This window comes from Bos mutus, chromosome 13 (assembly GCF_027580195.1).
Source record: "Bos mutus isolate GX-2022 chromosome 13, NWIPB_WYAK_1.1, whole genome shotgun sequence".
Classification (NCBI taxonomy): Eukaryota; Metazoa; Chordata; class Mammalia; order Artiodactyla; family Bovidae; genus Bos; species Bos mutus.
The window spans coordinates 6,013,076-6,027,339 of NC_091629.1; the positions used below are offsets into that span (position 1 = coordinate 6,013,076).

Sequence of the window (14,264 nt, forward strand, 5' to 3'; positions counted from 1 at the left end):
TAAGTTCTGTGCAATTCAGAGAAAATTCAAGTTCTTGGTGCAGGGAGGTGTCTGAGAGCAGGTCTTCCATGGCCCCTGACTCTACTTTTGTCTGCCTGAACTGTGATGAGTCCATTATAATTTCAATTTGTCATCAGGATGAAGATGTACACCCAAGGACCCATCATTTCCATCACCCCACCAACTCCTTGCAGTCAATCCCGCCCACCATGAGCAAACCCTGGTTTAATTTCTTTCTGTATACTAGTTTGTCTTTTCTGAAGCTTTATATAAGTGGAATCAACGTGTGTGTGTGTTGTTTTATCTTCTTTTGTTCAACATAATGTTTTTGAGATTACTTAAGGCTACTATAAATGTTTAAGTGTTTTCATAGAAACAAGATTTCACTCCTCCTGGATAAATACCCAGGAGTGGGATGGTTGGATCGTAGGGCAGGTATATATCTAACTTCATTTTTAAAAACTTGGAATTTTCAAAAGTTAACAGTGTTATTTTCACTCCCACCAGTAATGTCAGCAAGTTGCAGTTGCTCCCTGCCAACATTTGGTATTATCAGTCTTGTATCTGTTCTACCCATTCTAATGGACTCTTTGAACAGTGGCTTCTGATTTGCTTTTCCATGATGTCTAATGTTGTCTTGAGCACCTTTTCAAGTGATTACTGATAATCAGATATTTTCTTTGGAGAAGTGACTTGAACAATCTTCGCCCACTTATTTATTGTATCCATCATTATGGTATCATACAGAGTAATTTCACCCCCTAAAAATCCTCTGTGCTCTACATATTCATCTCTCCAGCCTCCCTGCTGCTGCTGCCGCTAAGTCGCTTCAGTCGTGTCCGACTCTGTGTGATCCCATAGACAGCAGCCCACCAGGCTCCCCCATCCCTGGGATTCTCCAGGCAAGAACACTGGAGTGGGTTGCCATTTCCTTTTCCAAGGCAGGAAAGTGAAAAGTTAAAGTGAAGTCTCTCAGTCATGTCTGACTCTTAGCGACCCCATGGACTGCAGCCTACCAGGCTCCTCCGTCCATGGGATTTTCCAGGCAAGAGTACTGGAGTGGGGTGCCACTGCCTTCTCCGTAACCCTTGGCAACCATTGATTTTTTTTTTTACTGCCTTCATAGTTTTTCCTTTTCTAGAATGTCTTATAGTTAGAATCATACAATGTGTGGTCTTTTAAGATTGTCTTCTTTCACTTAATAATATGTATTAATGTTTCCTCTATGTCTTCTTCTGGCTTGAGAGCTCATTTCTTTTTAGCTCTGAATAACATTCCATTGTCTGAATTTACCACAGTTTATTTGTCCACTCATTTACTGAAGGACATCTAAGATTGCTTTTTCTGGACAGAGAAAAAAAGGAGCTGAACTAGCATCTATTCTATGACTATTACGTGTTGGGTGCTCTGCAAGTTACCTTGATATGTTATTTCACATAATCTTTAAAACAAATCAGTAAAATGATAATTATTATATGAATTTTACAGAAAAGGAAGCTGCGTCTTAGATAAGTAACTACAATAAAACTGTGTGGCTAGTAAGCTGGTGGAGCTACAATTTAGAGACCCAGCTTCCTTCCCTTTCCACTACACTATGTTTCTTGCCTTACTATGAGTATTACAATTACCAGAATTTAATTATGTGATGGGCTTCCCAGGTGGCGCTAATGGTAAAGAACCCGCCTGCCAAAGCAGGAGACGATAAGAGACTCGGGTGCGATCCCTGGGTCGGGAAGATCCCCTGGAGGAGGGCATGGCAACCCAGTCCAGTGTTCTTGCCTGGAGAATCCCATGGACAGAAGAGCCTGGTGGGCTAAAGTCCATGGGGTCACAAAGAGTCAGAGATGTCGGAAGTGACTCAGCATGCACGTTATGTTACAGGTTCCTCTGCAACTGCTGGCCCACTCGGCCATTCAAATTGCTGTTGTTTAGTCCCTTCTGGGTTAGAGGTGGGGCAAGCTGTTGACATTCTCCTCATCCTCTGGGGGGTGTCAGGAGGGTCCTGCATCCTGGATGGGGATAAGGGGTGGTCTCCAGGACGGTGAGTGGCTGGGCAGAGCATGAGGGCTCCGAGAAGCTCCGCTCCACACGGAGTGACTGACTCACAACTGCAGACGGTCCTCTGTCGGCCCCGGGTTCGGCCACCTGCCCAGAGCCGATGCCCTTCTGCTGGGTGGCGAGGCCAGCTGCGGGCAGCCCTGGCCGCCTCACTTTCTCCCGTTTCCTGTTCCGTCCTGTCCACCTCCTCCACACAGCCTATGACTTTTTCCTGAAAAATCTCATCTCTTGAAGCAGGGCAACGTGTCTAGAGACACACAGTGGAATCCCTGTTCTGATGAGACCAGCACACTTCCCTCCCCATACTAGTTGGGTGTTCGGCCACTTCTTCAAGTGTCTTTAGTGGGAAACCAGTGATGGTTTTTTGGGCCAAGCAAGGGTCAGGTTTTGTGGTGTGAGAAGAAATGTGGTAAACTCAGAGGTGGGTGGATGGGTGAGAAACACATCTCCTACTCACCACACACTGAGTGAACACTTAACAAATATTTCTCCTCCAAGAAACGATTTCTCAACAGATACATTTCATCCCTCAGTTAAATCCGTGTGGCTTCCCCCGCTGCCCACCTTTCCTCATGTTAGTGAAGTGAAAGTCGCTCAGTCGTGTCCGACTCTTTGTGACCCCATGGACTATACCCTGGAATTCTCCAGGCCAGAATACTGGAATGGGTAGCCTTCCCCTTCTCCAGGGGATCTTCCGAACCCTGGGATCGAACCCCGGTCTCTCTCATTGCAGGCGGATTCTTTACCAGCTGGGCCACCAGGGAAGCCCTTCCTCTTGTTCCTTGTTTAGAAACTATGCTTGCTCGGCAGGAGTCATCAGAATAAAACCCCAGCTGTTTCTATTAATTTAGTTTGACAGACACTGTAGCTTGGTGAAGAAGTTGGCTGAAGTTAAATTCTGAACCATCTCTGATCTGAAGGTTTCTAAAGAACCTTCAACAGCCTGAGTTTCTTTCCAGGAAAAAGTGGGGTACATGCCAACCCCTTAAATCAAGGGAAGAAAGGTGGGGTTCAAACCTTTTGATGGTTGACTGCACCCGTGTTTGGAAGCTCCTGGATCACTAAGGTGCCTTTTTGTCTTGGCAGAGGCTTGTCATGATGACCCTCCGAGTCTCAGAAACGCCATGTTCAAGGTCTTCAGGTACGAGGTGGGCACCATGATAAACTGCGACTGCAAGACAGGCTTCCGCAGAGTGTCAGCCGTCATGCGCTGCGTGGGGGACTCCAGCCACTCTGCCTGGGAAAACAGATGCTTCTGCAACAGCACCTGTAAGAGTTTCCACTGGTAACCCCTAGGGAAGGAGAAAAACTGGAGCAAAGAAGGAGGCGGGGCTGCAACTTTCCTTGGGGGCTGGTGGGGGGGGTGGAATTCCTTTACAATGTTGTTAGTTTCTGCTGGTAAGGAAGTGAATCAGCTACAAGTATTCACATATCCCCTAGCTCCTGAGCCTCCCTCCCACCCCTCATCCTACCCTTCTAGGTCACCACAGGGCACCGAGCTGAGCTCCCTGTGCTGTACAGCAGCTCCCCAGTAGCTGGTCCACACACACTAGTGTATATATGTAAATGCTACTCTCTCAGTTCTTCCCATTTTCCCCTTCCCCTGCTGTGTCCACACGCCCATTCTCTGCATCTGCGTCTCTATTCCTGCCCTGCAAATAGGTTCATCTGTACTACTTTTCCATGATTCAGAAAGACACATGCACCTCAGTGTTAATTGCAGCACTATTTACAATAGCCAGGACATGGAAGCAGCCTAAAAGTCCATTGACAGAGGAATGAATATAGAAGATGTGCTACGTATATACAATGCAACATTACTCAGCCATAAAAAGGCATGAAATTGGCTCATTTGTAGAGATTTGGGTGGACCTAGACTCTGCCACACCAAGCCAAGGAAACCACACTTTAAGAGGGCGTGGCGGAGGGGGGAAGACATTACACTAATAATTACTAAACAACTGAAAATAACTATAGTTCATAACGATGTGAATGTAGCACATGCAACTGAGCTGTTCTCCATAGCAGCTGCACCACTGCCATTCTTCAGTTCAGTTCAGTCGCTCAGTTGTGTCCAATGCTTTGCAACCCCATGGTCTGCAGCATGCTAGGCTTCCCTGTCCTTTCCCAACTCCCAGAGCCTACTCAAATTCATGTCCATCAAGTTAGTGATGCCAGCCAGCCACTTCATCCTCTGTCGTCCCCTTCTCATCCTGCCTTCAATCTTTCCCAGCATCAGGGTCTTTTTTAAAAGAGTCAACTCTTTACATCAGGTGGCCAAAGTATTGGAGTTTCAGCTTTAGCAGCAGTCTTTCCAATGAACACCCAGGACTGATTTCCTTAAAGATTGACTGGTTGGATCTCCTTGCAGTCCAAGGGACTCTCAAGGTCTTCTCCAACACCACAGTTCAAAAGCATCAATTCTTTGGCACTCAGCTTTCTTCACAGTCCAACTCTCACATCCATACATGACTACTGGAAAAACCATAGCTTTGATTAGACAGACCTTTGTTAGTAAAGTAATGTCTCTGCTTTTTAATATGCTGTCTAGGTTGGTCATAGCTTTTCTTCCAAGGAGCAAGAGTCTTTTAATTTCATGGCTGCAATCACCATCTGCAGTGATTTTGGAGCCCAAAAGAATAAAGTCTGCCAGTGTTTCCCTTGTTTCCCCATCTATTTGCCATGCAGTGATGGGACTGGATGCCATGATCTAAGTTTTCTGAATATTGAGTTTTAAACCATTTTTTTCACTCTCTTCTTTCATTTTCATCATAAGGCTCTTTAGTTCTTCTTCACTTTCTTCCATAAGAGTGGTGTCATATGCATATCTGAGGTTATTGATATTTCTCCCAGCAATCTTGATTCCAGCTTGTGATTCATCCAGCCCAGCATTTCACATGATGTACTCTGCATATAAGTTAAATAAGCAGTGTGACATTATACAGTCTTGACATATTCCTTTCCCAATTTGGAACCAGTGTATTGTTCCATGTCTGGTTCTAACTGTTGCTTCTTGACCTGCATACAGATTTCTCAGGAGGCAGGTAAGGTGGTCTGGTATTCCCATCTCTTTAAGAATTGTCCAGTTTGTTGTGATCCACACAGTCAAAGGTTTTAGTGTAGTCAATAAAGCAGAAGTAGATGTTTGTCTGGAATTCTCCTGCTTTTTCTATGATCCAACAATCATAGGATGTTGGTAATTTGATCTCTGGTTCCTCTGCCTTTTCTAAATCCAGCTTGAACATCTGGAAGTTCTTGGTTCATGTACTGTTGAAGCCTAGCTTGGAGAATTTTGAGCATTACTTTGCTAATGTGTGAAATGAACGCAATTGTGTGGTAGTTTGAATATTCTTTGGCATTGCTTTTCTTTGGGATTGGAACAAAACTGACCTTTTCCAGTTCTGTGGCCACTGCTGAGTTTTCCAAATTTGCTAGCATATTGAGTGCAGCACTTTAGCAGCAGCATCTTTTAGGATTTGAAGTAGTTCAGCTGTAATTCCATCACCTCCACTAGCTTTGTTAGTAGTGATGCTGCCTAAGGCCCACTTGACTTCACATTCCAGGATGTCTGTTCCAGTTGAGTGATCACATTATCGTGGTTGTCTGGGTCATGAAGATCTTTTCTGTATAGTTCTTCTGTGTATTCTTGCCACCTCTTCTTAATATCTTCTGCTTTTTTTAGGTCCATACTGTTTCTGTCCTTTATTGTGCTCATCTTTGCATGAAAAGTTCCCTTGGTTTCTCTAATTTTCTTGAAGAGATCTCTAAACATGTCCATTCTATGGTTTTCCTCTATTTTTTTTTGCATTAATCACTTAGGCAGGCTTTCTTATCTCTCCCTGCTATTCTTTGGAACTATGCATTCAAATGGGTATATCTTTCCTTTCTTCCCTTCCTTTCACTTCTCTTCTCAGCTATTTGTAAAGCCTCCTCAGACAACCATTTTGCCTTTTTGCATTTCTTCTTCTTGGGGATGGTTTTGATGACTGCCTCCTGTACCGTGTCACAAACCTCCGTCCATAGTTCTTCAGGCACTCTGCCTATCAGATTTAATCCCTTGAATCTATTTCTCACTTATACTGTATAATCATAGAAAGTGGAAAAGAAAGTGAAGTCTCTCAGTCCTGTCTGACTCTTTGCAACCCCATGGACTGTAGCCTACCACAGTCCTGTGTCCATGAGATTTTCCAGGCAAGAGTACTGGAGTGGGTTGCTATTTCCTTCTCCAGAGGATCTTCCCGACCCAGGGATTGAACCTGGGTTTCCCACATTGTAGGCAGACGCTTTACCATCTTAGCCACCAGGGAAGTGGGATTTGATTTAGATCATATTTGAATGGTCTAGTGGTTTTCCTAGTTTCTTCGATTTAAGTCTCAATTTTGCAATAAGGAGTTCATGATCTGAGCCACAATCAGCAACTGGTCTTGTTTTTGCTGACAGAATAGAGCTTCTGCGTCATTACCTGCAAAGAATAAAATCAATTGATTTTGGTATTGACCATCTGGTGATGTCCACGTGTAGAGTCGTCTCTTGTGTTGTTGGAAGAGGGTGTTCACTATGACCAGTGTGTTCTCTTGGCAAAACTCTGTTCACCTTTGCCCTGCTTCATTTTGTACTCCAAGGCCAAACTTGCCAAACTGTTACTCCAGGTATCTCTTGACTTCCTACTTTTGCATTCCAGTCCCCTATGATGAAAAGGACACCTTTTTTTGGTGTTAGTTCTAGAAGGTCTTGTAGATCATCATAGAACCGTTCAATTTCAGCTTCTTCAGCATTAGTGGTTAGGGCATAGACTTGGATTACTGTGATATTGAATGGTTTGCCTTGGAAGCAGAGACCATTCTGTCTTTTCTGAGACTGCACACATTGCCATTCTTTAGGATGCCCTCTGACTCTTAAACAACCTGCCTTCGGGAGACAGGAGTGGCTGAGATTGCTCTTCTGGCCACCACACTCACCTCCATGCATGGCGTTGACAGGCTGATGGCCAGAACGGGGTCCCTTTTGGGGAGACACACAGGCACAAACCATTCAGCCAGAAAAGCTTGGGTCCTTCAGAAACACACTATAGACTACTATCATCACGTACAGGAAGCCTGCCTGGCAGGCTGGTGCTCTGCTGCCCGTGAACAGGCCCTCTGAGAGTCCCGTGAGGACAGGGTGTGTGGGGCTCATTTTTATAACCTCAGCATCTCCCAATATTGCCTGGCATGTTACAGGCCCTAGAAAGATGTTCTTTCTGAGGGTATTCTCTTTTAAACACCTGTGAAGTTATATTCTTCATTCCCTCCATACTCTCTAGCCCCTGCTAAGAACCCAGTAAAACAAGTCACTCCTGCACCCGAAGAACAGAGGGAGAAAAAACCCACAGATGCGCAGAACCAAACGCAGCCTCCGGAGGAAGCTGACCTTCCAGGTAGGAACGGACCTGCTCTCTCACAGACACACGCAGTGCACCCCCGAGGAGGAAAGTCCGGCCTGTGGTCCTCTCTCCCGAGGACGCCCTGGGGACCAGCGCCGTGGCGCGGTGGTAGCAGGCTCTCTGCTCAGCATCTCGAGCCCCTCTTACAGCAGCCAGCCTGGGCTCTGTGCATCCTCCAGGCTTGGGAACTGGCCCAAGAGGGCTCAATTCAGTTCAACTCAACTCACTTCCATTCAAATAGCATTTTGGGGGCTAACTGCCCCAAGCACAGTGGCCAGAGAATAGCAATCTGAGTCGCCAGTACTCCTTGGCCTCAAAAGATGCTCTGTGTTTCCCTTAAGGAAGAGACACTGAACTGTGAGCCAAGTAATTGACTTCCAGACGTCTTTATTTCTAACAGGACAGGGTTCTGAGTTGGGTGGGGCCACACTGGCTTCTGGAAGCTGCGGACAGAGCTTGAGCTAACGGGCTGTGGACGAGCCAGTGCTGTGTCACCCAGCTGCTGCCTCGACTTTCCAAAATTAATACGGTGGAAGTCAGCCTTGACATCGGGAAGAAAGGAGCCCGTTAGGGAAACCTGAGCGTTGGGGGGCCAGCTGACCTTTCAATACCCCGTGCCCCTATGCTGATTGTACAACCTTACAGAGAACTTTACGACTTGGTGTATAATCTCGTTCCAACCTCAGAACCCAGTATGTCAGGGAGCAGGAAATATTCCTTCAATTTACTGATGGAATTGAGATGCAGAGACAATTAAAGACACGGCGCGACTCATAAAATGGGACCGAAATAAGGCCTCGGGTCTCCTGAATTAGACCAGGGCTCTTGGTACGATTATTTAAGCTACTTTGAATTTATTTTCAGCTTTTATTAATTAACAAAAAATAAAAAGACAACAACTAATCTGGGGAACCTGCTGCAATACGCTGTCTCCTCTCCTTGTCACTGTGACTTTTTTCTGGAGTGAGGATTCAGAACACATTCGTTGTTTTCCTCTCCTTCTCGCCTCCCATATCCCACAATTACTGAAAGTTTTCTCAAGAGATCAGTGTTTACTCTCCTTACTCAAGAGATAACCAGCTGCCTCTGGCTAAGGGATGCTGCACAGACTGTCTTAATTTGGAAGTTTTCACTCGAAAGAAGCAAAACTAATTCCAACGGGTCTGGACGGTTATGAATTTTACTGACTGGAAAGGCAATTTGATTCTGAGACTTAAACACACGTTCAAGGATGGACTGCAAGATGCTGTACTGAGCAGACCCCTCAGAATGGGACCACTAGGCTTCCTGCTGCAAAGGGTCATGGAGGGCAGTGGGAGGGGTTATGTTGGATCCTTGGGGTTGTGGAAGGTCAGAGCATATACACAGCTTCACAGTTCTGGGCTTAGAAGGATCTGTGGTTCCATGTGTCCAGATTTGGGGGGCAAGGGATTAAATCAAGACAGGACATGATCTGTGGGGTTAAAGGGCAGCCAGGCTTTGGTTTTAGTTGGATGAGGGGAAAGTTACTGGATATGGGAATTTTCAGAGGCCTTAAAAGGGCAAGCTTCAGGCATGGCTTGATCAGGGACCAGGCTCCATTTCTCTAAGATTGTCTTGGTGCTTCCCTCCTCCCAGCTTTGGATTTGTCCCAAGTACTTCTCCGTGGCTCCAAGACGACCACTCGAGAATGTGCTTCCTCACTTAGCAGTCGAGATCTAGGTGGTCTCCACATCTCCTCGGCCCAGACTGGCTGGAGCCTGCCCTTAACCCTAAGCTGAAACCACTGTTCGCACGCCTGTCCACTGAGCAGATCTCTCCCTGTCAGCAGAAGCTCGTTTCTCTGCGTTCCCAGAGCGAGCACCTGTGTCATGCTCCCCACGTTCTCCCTGCAGAGGCTCCTTCCCTGACCCACTGTCTGCTCACTGCAGGGAAGGGGGACTGGGTCTTCATGCCTTTCACAAAGTGCCTAGCAAAGGCCCTAACAAATAGATGTTACCAATACTTATTGGAAGAAAGCGGGGGGAGGGGTGGAGGAGGGGCCAAAGAAGAGAAGAAGGACTGTGGTCTGGTCTCTAGGAAGAGGCAGCCTGGACTCACAGCATCTCCTCAACTTGCCTCTGGAATTCCCTTCCCCTCGTCCAGGTCACTGTGAGGAACCGCCACCATGGGAACACGAACGTGAACCTTTAAAGAGAGTCTACCATTTCACGCTGGGGCAGACGGTTCATTACCAGTGCGCCCAGGGATTCAAGGCCCTACAGACCGGTCCTGCTGAAAGCACCTGCATGATGATCAACGGGGAGCTGAGGTGGACCAGGCCCAGGCTCAAGTGCATACGTGAAGGGGAGCACGGTCAGGCTTCAGGTAGAGGTGCTCGGGCCCAGGGCCCGCCGCCTGGCTGCTCCCCTGAGGCGGGCCCGGCGGGGCTCCCTGACCCACCCGCCATGTGGTCCTGGGCGAGCCGCTCCCTCTCCTGGGGCCTCGGTTTGTTCTTACTCTAGAAAACGGATGAGATGAACTGTAAGGTCTCCATGCCCTGGGGTCCCCCATTTCCTGATGGGGATAAAGAGCAGGATCTGAAAGAGGAAGACAGGCATCTTCCAGAGGGCCCCCCCACCCCCACACGGCGTTTCTAGCTGATCCTGAAATTCCCCCTCTGCTTCTAAGCTACCAAGACTTCCTCATTCAAAAGGGAAAGTCCACCTGCCCTGCATATGTTTCCAACTTGCTGATACGTGATGTAAATCCAGCCTCCTTCTATACCAGGAGAAAGCCACCCCCCTTCTTATGTGAGTCCCACCTGAGCTTTGCCAAAGTGCAGACGTGCAGGGCAGGGACTTTTCAAGCACAGACACACAGGCACATGCTTGTGTGCTCGTTCACACACACGGACACGCCACCTACGTTGAGTTCTTCTGCTACTTTTGTCCTCAAATCGTATTACCATATCTACAATCAAAAGGCCCCCCATTGGGCCCTAACTGTCGGTGGTTTCTTTGCTCACCCCCATTGCCCAGGCCCCACACCTCCCTCTTGGATCTTCTTGTTGGGGTGCTGTGTTTCTTTCCCATAGCCCGCCACCCCCCCATGAGTCACACTGCCCACCAGGCGTGTCCACGAGCAATGGGGAATCTGTCACAAAGAAAAGCTCTCCTTTTGGGCATTTCTACTTTAATAGGCTTCCCAGGTGGCCCTAGTGGTAAAGAACTCTCACCTGCCAATGCAGGAGACATAAGAGGTTCGATCCCTGTGTTGGGAAGATCCCCGGAGAAGGAAATGGCAACACACTCCAGGATTCTGGCCTGGAGAATCCCATGGACAGAGGAGCCTGATGGGCTACAATCCAGAGGGTCGCAAAGAGTCAGACAAGACTGAAGCGACTTAGCACGCACACACTTTGCTTAATGGTTTGATGGAATTTGTATTAGGATGACCCAATTCCAAGCTGCAGACAGCAACCAGAGCTGAGTAGGAAGTTCGGGGAGAAAGCTGCTCAGAGCTCCAAGGAGAGCCAGAGTCAGGGTCACAGGTCCCTCCCTCCCGCTCTGCTGGGGTCACTGAGCCACTTCACTGTGACCCTGATGGGGACCGCAAAGCCGAGACACACCTCAGCTACCATGTCTGGGGTCAGCTGAGGAGGCGGAGGGGGTGGGTGGGAGACCCCAGAATCCCACTCCTCACCTCTGCCCCACAAGCATCCTTCTTCTCTCCTCCAGATGACGCAGAGCCTCAGGAGAGCACGGAAGCTCCCCCTGGGAGTGGAACTTTCTTACCAACCAGGATGGCAGGGACCACAGGTACGGCTGGCATTCTTGGAAGACAAAAGCCTGGCTATTAAACTGCGAGGCAGGAGAGGGAAGAGCTGGCCTGGGAGTTGCCCCCTGGTGCTAGAGACGGTCCCACATCTGCACACGACCTCCCAGGCCTCAAACACGGTCAGTGTTGCCAGTGTCAGAAGATAAGCAAGTTGGAGGGCAGCAGCTCGAGGCAGAAGAACGAGATGTTCAGAAGTTGGGCCAGGGCTCCCCTGGCCTCTCGCAGGTCTCCAGCGGCCTCCGAGTCCCCTGCCTCCAGAAGCCTGGACTCTCACAGCCCCAGGCAGCCCCACAGCCAGCATCCACAAGCTCCTCCCCCTCTCTTGCAGATTTCCAGAAGCCCACAGATGAGATTGCAACGCTGGATACGTTCATATTTACCACTGAGTACCAGATTGCAGGTGGGTAGTGACCCAACAGAAACCTACACATTTGCTTGGTGGGTGGTGAGCTGCTTGGTGAGTTAGTCTAAATGAACTCTTTACACTATATGATATATAAACTCAAAGACGAATCCAGCGCACAACGTGACTCAGAGTCACAGGCACGGCTGTGGTGAGTCAGCAGTGAGGTCTCCAACCAGCCTCAACCAGAGCCTCCTGACCAGCTCCCAGAGGACAAACACCCAGCACCTGCATGTGAGTGGAGGGAGGTGGCGTGCCCAGCGCAGGAGAGAAAAAAACACACCAAGACCACTCCCGCTGCCTTCTGGTGGGAGCCAGAAACAGGCTTTGAGGGAAACAAAAAAAACCCCAAAACACCAAAACGGAGCTCTTCGAGTAGAATGCTGGTGACCAGGGCCTGGGGGTGAGGCAAAGAGAAACGGGTGACAAAGGGCACGGACTTCATCAGCAGAGGAGTCGGTCTGGGACAGTCAGGGTGTGGGGATCACAGCAACGATGCTGTGTTGAGGACTTGAAAGCTGCTAACAGTAAATCTTCAACGTTCTTGGCACAGAAGAGAAATAGTAATTACAATATATTTTGCAATAAAAGTGCACACCTTAAAATTACAGCCTGTTACAGGTCAATTATATCTTACGGGGCGGATGAAGGGAGAAAAACAGGCTTTGAGGCACGTCTGAGACCGATAGATGGATGGCTGGATGGATGACTGCCAGCTCCAGGGCAAAGGAAAGAGTATGGGAAACAGAGATGCTTTCAGGAGATGCCAAGTGTTTATCACTTACCTTTATACTCATCTTGATGTTTCAACATTTCTTTCACCCCTTGCGGGCCTCACTCAAGTTCTCTTTAACTGAGGCTGGGCCTCTGACCCTCTCTGAAGAGGGTGCCTGTCAGCTGCTCCCTGAGAAGGAGGGGAGCCCCCTTGGGAAAGGTTGGGGCCCTTCTGATCCATACCCCCAGGTCCTGGTCCTGCAGCCTCCAGGGAAGCCTGGCCAGGAGGGAGCTGCGTTCTGAAAAGGGGCTGCGGAGACCGCGGCGCTCACCTCCCCAGAAGCACTGAGCTGGGTGTGGAGGGCTGGGGGCACCGACACGCGGGAAGGGGCTCTCTCAGCCCCGGGGCCGCCTCCCTGACCTGCTTCTCTGTCCACAGTGGCCGGCTGCACCCTCCTGCTCGCCAGCATCCTCCTCCTGAGCTGCCTCACCTGGCAGCGGAAATGGTGAGTAGTTGTGAAACAGAGAACTGCCTGACACTGTGTGAGTCCCCCAGACGCCCAGAACTGCAGTCTTCTGGGAGACAGGAACAGACACCTCAGACTGACCCAGAGAGCTGTTCCAAGTGTTAGTCACTCAGTCGCGTTCCACTCTTTGCGACCCCATGGACTGTAGCCTGCCAGGCTCCTCTGTCCATGGGATTCTCCAGGCAAGAATACTGGGTTGCCTGTATTGTGGCAATACAGGGTTGGTTGCCATTCCCTACTTCAGGGGATCTTTCTGACCCAGGGATCAGACCCAGGTCTCCTGCATTTCAGTCAGATTCTTTACCGACTAAGCCAACAAAAGCCTTCTTAGAATCCAATGTCATCTGAGAGCGCCCTCTTGTGGCCAAATGAAATACTACTTTCTTTTCTTTTTTTTTTTTTTTTAAGCAATTGGTAGCATTCAGAAGGCAATGGCACCCCACTCCAGTACTCTTGCCTGGAAAATCCCATGGACGGAGGAGCCTGGTAGGCTGCAGTCCATGGGGTCGCTAAGAGTCGGACACAACTAAGCGACTTCACTTTCACTTTTCACTTTCATGCATTGGAGAAGGAAATGGCAACCCACTCCAGTATTCTTGCCTGGAGAATCCTGGGCTGCCGTCTATGGAGTCGCACAGAATCGGACAGGACTGAAGCGACTTAGCAGCAGCAGCAGCAGCATTCAGAAAAATAAGATCGTGGCAGCCGGTCCCATCACTTCATGGCAAATAGATAGGGAAACAATGCAAACAGTGATAGACTTTAATTTGGGGGGCTCCAAAATCACTGAAGATGGTGACTGCAGCCATGAAATTAAAAGACGCTTGCTCCTTGGAAGGAAAGCTATGACCAAACTAGACAGCACATTAAAAAGCAGAGACATTACTTTGCCAACAAAGGTCTGTCTAGTCAAGGCTGTGGTTTTTCCAGTAGTAATGTATGGATGTGAGAATTGGACTATAAAGAAAGCTGAGCACGGAAGGATTGATGCTTTTGAACTGTGGTGTTAGACTCTTGAGAGTCCCTTGGACTGCAAGGAGATCCAACCAGTCAATCTAAAGGAAATCAGTCCTGAATATTCATTGAAAGGACTGATGCTGAAACTCAAATACCTTGGCCACCTGATGCAAAGAACTGACTCATTTGAAAAGACACTGATGCTGGGAAAGATTGAAGGTGGGAGGAGAAGGGGACAACAGAGGATGAGATGGTTGGATGGTGTCACAGAGGCAATAGACATGAGTTTGAGTGGGCTCTGGGAGTTGGTGATGGACAGGGAAGCCTGGTGTGGTGCAGTCCATGCGAAGAATCGGACACAACTGAGCTACTGAACTGAACTAGG

General features: G+C 48.5%; 1 protein-coding gene across 1 annotated transcript in view; it reads left to right on the forward strand.

Annotated features, from left to right (window-relative positions):
- IL2RA (interleukin 2 receptor subunit alpha) overlaps window positions 1-14,264 on the forward strand; it is a 47,051-nt gene that overhangs the window by 25,944 nt on the left and 6,843 nt on the right. The window contains exons 2-7 of the mRNA XM_005895507.3: window positions 3,145-3,327; window positions 7,361-7,474; window positions 9,605-9,826; window positions 11,179-11,259; window positions 11,607-11,678; window positions 12,835-12,901. Of these exons, the coding sequence (XP_005895569.2) occupies window positions 3,145-3,327; window positions 7,361-7,474; window positions 9,605-9,826; window positions 11,179-11,259; window positions 11,607-11,678; window positions 12,835-12,901 (739 nt within the window). The remainder of the gene's footprint in view (window positions 1-3,144; window positions 3,328-7,360; window positions 7,475-9,604; window positions 9,827-11,178; window positions 11,260-11,606; window positions 11,679-12,834; window positions 12,902-14,264) is intronic.